At 42.7% G+C, this 7423-nt stretch overlaps 1 protein-coding gene across 1 annotated transcript in view; it reads left to right on the forward strand.

Annotated features, from left to right (window-relative positions):
* LOC112106431 (calpain-2 catalytic subunit) overlaps positions 1 to 7291 on the forward strand; it is a 50675-nt gene extending 43384 nt beyond the window's left edge. The window contains exons 18-21 of the mRNA XM_024199657.3: positions 463 to 541; positions 2114 to 2230; positions 3713 to 3771; positions 6001 to 7291. Of these exons, the coding sequence (XP_024055425.2) occupies positions 463 to 541; positions 2114 to 2230; positions 3713 to 3771; positions 6001 to 6024 (279 nt within the window). The 3' untranslated portion in view covers positions 6025 to 7291. The remainder of the gene's footprint in view (positions 1 to 462; positions 542 to 2113; positions 2231 to 3712; positions 3772 to 6000) is intronic.
* Positions 7292 to 7423: the final 132 nt, after the last annotated feature.

Raw genomic sequence — 7423 nt, forward strand, 5'->3', positions numbered from 1 at the left:
ACTGAAAGAATTAGCTATGACTCCATCTAAGGCCAGGTCTACACGACAGACCTATATCGGTATCACTATGTCACTCGGGGGTGAAAAAGTGATGTAGTTATACTGACAGCCCCCCATGTAGACAGCACTATATCGGCGGGAGAGCTTCTCCCGACGACATAGCTACCGCCTCTTGGGGAGATGGAGTATCTACGCCAATGGGGGAAGCTCTCCTGTAGCAACGTCTTCACTAAAGCACCTTCCCCAGTGCAGCTGCTGTAGCGCTGTACGTGAAGACAAGAACTAGGAGCAGCTGTATGACTGACTGACGCTAATTAAATCAATCCAAAATCCATTTTAGGTTCCGTTTCTCAGGAAAGCAGAGACTGCTTTCCACAGGCATTTATCTGACTTCTGGCTGAAGCCAAAATAACCAGCTCTTAATTATTGATGAGCTCCAACACTGGGTTTTGTGTTTTACAGAAAATCTATAGGGAAATAGATGTCGATCGCTCTGGTACCATGAACTCCTACGAGATGCGGAGAGCATTAGAAGAAGCAGGTACTTCTATTCCACTATAGCTGTATGACCCAACATTTATCTGCCTGTATATAGGGTTATCCCACTTCAAGTCCCTTATCTAGACCAATAATCAAAGTCAATAGGTGCTGGTGTAAATACAGTGTCACCATTTCAGTGATCTTTACCAGTGACACTGGCTTATTGTGTACACTCATCTTTCTCTCTGGTGATTGGCCATGGTATCTGTCTATACACAGCAATAGGCACATTAAAAATGGCCCAGATGAGTGGCTTCCTGTTTGGGGCTACTCTTACTTAGGACCTGGCCCAGTAGGATCATGAGTAGGCCCTTAACAACCAGGATCCACAGGCTGACATCCTTTAGTGATAGAGTTGGCCAGGTTGCCCATGAAGAGGAGGCAATCAATGCAAGCACCTCTGATGAATCACCATTAAATAATAATACTAAGCTCTACTGATGAAAAGTTCTATAGAAGATCTCAAAATGCTTTACAAAAGATGTCAATATCATTATCCCCATTTTACAGAGGGGGAAACAGGCATAGAAAGGGAAAGTGACTTGCCCAAGGTCACCCAGCAAGTCAGTGGCAGAGCTGGGAATAGAGGCCAGGTCTCCTAAGACCCAGTCCAGTGCTCTGTGCACTGGATTCTTATGACCACTGCACAGTGACTACAAGGGGAATAAAATAAATACACAAGCCCAGAATGAACTGGCACCCGGATAAAGCTCCTCATAAAAGCACAACATCCACTGAAGTTCTCCATACCACAGCTGGGTGCTGGAAACCAACATCAGCACAGCACTGTAATTACACTGTAAACAGCTTCAACAGAGTGAAAGTACATATTCAGCTATGGATGGGCTAGTCTCAAGAGTCAGAGTTTGAATGCTCATCTAAACTGTTGGAGAGCTTCACAAGGCTGCAAAGCCACGGGTCCTGACAACAATCCCACCGGAACCCTCCTAGAACAACCCCTGATCATCCCCACCTGCTGTTGTGTTTGTGTGGGTAAGGCCAGATATCTCTGTTTGGCTTCCTTGGTGGAAAGACGGCTTTCCCTCTGGGGGTCTTGGGACCAGTAGGCAGCAGTTCTCTGCCCCTCAAATTCTGGGTGGTCTTTGGGTAAGACACAGCCCCCACTTACTACAGTACAGAGCTGCTCTTTACCATCAACCATTTTTCTCTGACTGGTCCACAGAAGACAGCCACTCCCTCTAAGACAGTGAATCAAAATGGGTTCTGCTAGTCCTCCTGAGTACATGGAGTAGCGAATCAATCAGCACTAATACCAAACAACTTAGAAATGCCCACAGATGAACAAAGTAAAAACGTGTTATGACCCTTCATAACCAACCAGCTCAATAGTTAAAAAAGCAATTGGAAAACTAGACACAGAAATGTGACCAAGTAGCCAATATAGATATGAACATTTTCCAACATTGCTCCCAGTTCGCAAACACTTTGTGATCTTAAAAAAAATAAAAAAAGTTGTTTTAACAAAAACATACACATTACTCCTGCTATTTTGCCAAGACCTGATTGCATTATTAGCTGGCCAAATGTTTTCACCTTTTATTTTGCCATGTAGGGTTCAAGCTGACTTGCCAGCTGCACCAAGTCATTGTGGCTCGTTTTGCAGATGACCAGCTTATCATTGACTTTGATAATTTTGTCAGGTGCTTGATTCGGCTGGAAACTTTGTTCAGTGAGTATGTTCTTAGTAAATCTTTACATTGTGAGCAGCCCCTCACCTCGCTGCATTGTATAAGGTCCAGACTTATTCTAACACAAGGCTCTCTGATTTGCACTAGAATATTGAGACAAGCTGAGACGCCAATCCTACATTCTGATCTGCGCAGAAAGACAGCTGTACTTTCCGCAAGGGTCTGTCTGCATAGATCAGATTTCAGGATTGGGCTTAAAACATTTTGTTACAGTCTTTAGTTACAGCCCACAGCCAAAAGCTAGATTCATAAGGGGGATTTAGGCATTAGACTGTTTAACATCTAGCTGTCCCGCTGCCTAGTGGAATCCACAACCCCAAGTGAGTTTACCAGGCTTCCCATACAATGCAGGGGGAGAATTAGGTGCCTAAAGTAGGATTTGCAGAAGCCAGCATGCTGAGTGGGGGCGGGGTCTATCAGTCTCACCTGTTGAAATTGTTCCACTTGTTATGAATTACTTAGTCATTGGGCCAGAGAGCATGAGAATAACTCTTTAGTCAGTGGTTGCAGCTGGTAGGGGGAAGACCAGGGTTTAAATCCCAGCCATGAACCGGCCAGAGTGAAAATTTGAACCCTGGTCTCCACTCTTGGATGAATGCTTTAACCACTTAGCTTTTGTGTAGGGGGGAGGCATCACCTCCGCTGTGTTTTGTGCGGGACTCAATCCAGTAGGCGTGCTCTTAGGTGCCAGTGTGAGCATGCCTACCGAATCAGGTCCTGCAGGCGAGACAGGCGTGAGAATACCTAGCTTGTGAATTCTTATGGGGCTTAAGCCTGAGTTCGGCACCCAGCTGCTCAGTGGTGTCAGGACTTACCTGGTTTTGCACATGCTCACCAGCAGCAATTTAGGCGCCATAGGAACTTACCACTTAGCACGGGACTTTAGGAGCCTCCAGGGTTAAGCGGCAGCTGAGCTCTGGTTTTCTGAATGCCAGTGGTGGTTAAATGGTGGCCTTATGTGGCCTAAAGTGGCAGTTGGGTACCTACGTCCCCCTTGTGAATGGCACCTCCAGTGCTAATGTGACAAAAATAGAAAGCACTTCAGTTTGCAGTAACAGCTTTAAAAGAATACTTATTTTCACAGACAACTCTCCTTACCAGTGTTCTAAACGTACAATGGACTATTAAAAGAATTTTTCAAACAAACGATTTAACATTACAGTCTTTATGTTGCTTGTTTACTTTTTTCATTTCACTCAGCTTGAACTAAGCAGCCACTAGTTTTCATGCACTAGGACAAAGCTGCAATGTTTTTGCTGTAACTAGTGGACTATTTAAAAAAGGAAGCAGCTTTGATGAGATTTCTCTTGGTTTGGTTTTCTAAAAGGTTGTTTTCATAAACCCTAAATTTGTCCCTTTAAATCTGAGACAAACGTTCATAGTCGAGACACAGTCAAGATTCAGCTTCCGGTTCCCACTGCTTTCTTCCTACACACATCTTATTTCTCTCTCCTCTTTGACAGAAATATTTAAGAAACTGGATGTTGAGAAAAGTGGAACAGTGGAGATGAACCTTAACACTGTAAGTTAATAAGTCTACTCGGGTTCAACAGCACAGATCTGTGGCTTGCTGAGATGGTTTTGGAGAAAAATGCTCATTCAGTTCTAAAAGCTGTTTCCCCTGGTAGCACTGGATCTATACATTTGGGATGGTTGATGCCCGCTGTAGTGTGCCAGTTTCACGCAGTGTTGGGAATCTAAGCACAAGTAACATTTTGGTATCTTCTGGGCCTAGAGTTCTTTGTGCATGTGATTAAAGAAGGTAAATCTCTCTCTAATCCATTTATATTACTCTCTATTTCCTCAGAATGGCCTCTTCCAGTCAGGGATGCTGGAACAATTTGTAGAGTGGGGGTGCTAAGAACCATTGAACCAAACTGTAAACCCTGCATGTAATGGAAACCACTTCAAGCCAGGGAATGTGGCAGCACCCCTAGTTCCAGCACCTATACTTCTAGTTAGATAACCTTATATTTTACTGGGATGAATTTCAATTGCAGCCTGCCTAGTTTACTCCTGGGGCAATTCTGGGCTAAAAATATTAAAATTCTGCAACAACAACAAAAAAATTCTGTGCACAATATTTTACAAGTCTGCAAAATTCTGCATATTTTGTCAAAATAACAATATAATCACACCAGTTTCAATTATTTTGTTTATTTCAAAATACCTGTTGTCTGTATTGTTACAGACATACTTGGTAACAACAAAAATTCAGAAAATGTTTTTTGACAAATAGATTCTTTTCTAGGCATATTAATACAGAACTCTGAGTAATAATTCATTTAAACGACAATACAGAACCGTATTTCCCACACCCCTCAGAAGCAGTGCAAAGGCTTGAGGGAGTCAGGGGTAATGGAGGAGCTGAGGGAGAGGGAAGTAAATTGCTGGGAAGGAGCCTGGGTGTGAACTTGGAGGGTTGTTGGGTATGGGTGGGAAAAGTATGAAACAGGTTTTTTTGAGGGTGGGGGAGGGATTGTTGGGAAGCTTCCCCCATGCAGACCCTGGCTGACCCCTAGCCTCTCCCATTCAGTCAGGCACATCTGCCCATCCCATGTGTCCTTTCACCCCCACTCAGACACCTCCTCTCCCCCATGCAGCTCTGTATCCCTGCACCCCCCCATCCCCATGTGTCTGTGCCCCCACTCAGACACCCTCTGTCCCTATGTAGCTCTGCACCCTCTCCCAATCACCATGTGCCCCTGTGTATCCACTCCCAGTCAGCTCCTGCCCCAGTTTGTCCTCCCCCCACTAGCCCTTATGAGCCCATCTGACTCCCCAGCAGCCCCACGCTGTCTGTCTCCCCATAGCCCCTGTCTCCTGACCTGGCTTGACAGGCACTGCGAAGAAGGCAGTCTCTCTCTCCTTCCCTAGCTGGCTGGGAGCTGCTGCTTTGTTCTAGCGCCACAACACCTTCTGGTGGGCAAAAGGCGGAACTGCAGCAACGTTTTGGCAGAAGCTTTTTTCTGCACCAAAAAAAAAAATATATATATATATGCACAGCTCATTAATTATGCATGTGTGCAGTAGTGCAGAATTCCCCCAGGAGTACTAGTTCTCCTATTTCCTAGTTTTTCCATCAATAGTAGGTCATTGTGTATTCCATCTTCCCATAAAGTCCTCCCCTAACCCCATCGCTATAATTTTATCCTCTACCACTTCTATTCTCCTTCAAAGGGGATTCAGCTAATGTAAACTAAGGCCACTTTACTTCTGAAAGAGAGTGCACACGTGGGTTTAATTCACTTCACAGCTTTAGTTAATTCATCTTAATGTCCCTGCAGAGAAGTTCTCCGTGTATGAGATAAGCTAATGTTGCTCCCAGTAATTTGAATGATACTTGGAGTAGGGTTGTCATCTTCTGGTGACAATCAGGTTACATTACTACAAGAGAATAGCTGAAGTTGGTTAATTATAAAAGGGTGTTTACAATTCAGACCTTAAACTGTTACATGAACATTTCAGGCACTTCAGTGCATAAGATGCAACTGATAACATTTGTTCTACATTTCATATGCATTTGTAACCTAAACAAAAAGTCTACCAATGTAAGGTATTCAGGAAACATCCCCCAATGTCATCTCTAGGAATACATTTTCCTTCTTTGCAGAAAATACAATCTTGTCCAGACCCCATCATCTCAAGAACTTGATATATAACATGTCATCTTGCTAAACTTGCATTGTGCTTTATGTCTTATGGTAGATGAGGACAGCCCTTAACTCCTGTTCTTCCTTCTCTCCACTAGTGGTTGTGTTTTACTAGTATTTGACGCAATACCGGACCTCAGCTGAAGACATCTCATGGAATCAAGATAATGCAAAAATGTTCATACAACTTGCAATAACACCCCGACCCCACAGTATCCCAACATCAACCTGTTCCTTATGTTTATAAATGGAGATGTTTAAACTAGTGTAGGAGGGGATGGGCAGACTATTTTGAAGTACCTGAAAGACCAAAACTCCAACAATACAAAAGCTTGCAGTCTCATTATCTGTATAGACTGCATATATAACTACCTTTATAAGTTCAGTGTGAAAGCTCTAATTTTGTATATAATTCTTCAGTTCTATTTTTGACAACTTTGCTTAATTGATCTGTTTTACATTTAATCAGGAAGATATTTAAAGTGCAGTTAAATGTGACTCTTCTGAGGCAGAGCAATTTTCACTGTAAATTAGAAGGAAGTTTATTTTAAAGTGAAGTTTGTAGTTTGTTGCATTTTTAAGCTGCTTGGGAGTAGTGGCCATCTTCTTCAAAAAAAATAGAGATAAGTGGGAGTTCTGAATAGAGAAGGCAGAAGGGGCCCATTGCCCTTCAGTTTTTCACCTATTAGAAGTACTCTTCCTTTTGAAATTAGAGCAATATTCCCTTTTAAATAGGCAACACACTGAATAAGCTTCCTGTTGCAAGCTTGCTACCCCTTAAATGCATTGGTAATCCTGATTCATACCTGCAAACCATAGCATTCTTTGGGTTAACTGTATTTTGAAGGATTGGATTAAGTAGTTCTATGCCAGTTTGACCAGCAGGAAACCATACACCTAAGAGGACAGTATCTTATTAGTCTGATATTTGATCCCCATGCAAGAGGATTGCTACCAGTGAGATCTGTGTCAGCAACCAAAGACTTCAAGAGGAAACAAATGCTGCCATGTATGGTAGGAAACGTCACTGGTTATGAATTATAAAAATAAAACCCCTTAAACCTTACAAAATGAATGTAATGTATTGAATGTAACATTATTTCTATTGTTGCCTTCACTTCTCCCAACTACTTATTTAAATAAAAACAGTTAGACCTGGTCCAGCTGGAAGGTGTTTCTTTGTAATGGGGATCAGTTGGGTGCATAAAGCCCTGATTGTCAACAGAATAATATTGGAGGGGGGGGGGAAGCAGAGGGGAGAGAAAATGCACATAAGCTTAGATTACTTGCAATACGTTTTCTATATGCTGTGTATTTGTTGCATAATCATACGTTACATGTTCTTTAAAGTCTGCTGTGGAAAGCAATGCTGATAAGTGAGATTCAGGAAAGGCTTCTATAAAATCAGAGAAATACTACACTGCATACCAAAGGCATGAAATTACCAAGTATCCAATACATGTACATGGCTCCTGGGTTTTGGCCGCCCCAAGCAGCCCAAAAAAAAAAAAAAAAAAAAAA

The sequence above is a fragment of the Terrapene carolina genome, unplaced genomic scaffold (genome assembly GCF_002925995.2).
Source record: "Terrapene carolina triunguis isolate 2854851 unplaced genomic scaffold, T_m_triunguis-2.0 Scaffold262, whole genome shotgun sequence".
In the NCBI taxonomy this organism is placed as follows: domain Eukaryota; kingdom Metazoa; phylum Chordata; order Testudines; family Emydidae; genus Terrapene; species Terrapene triunguis.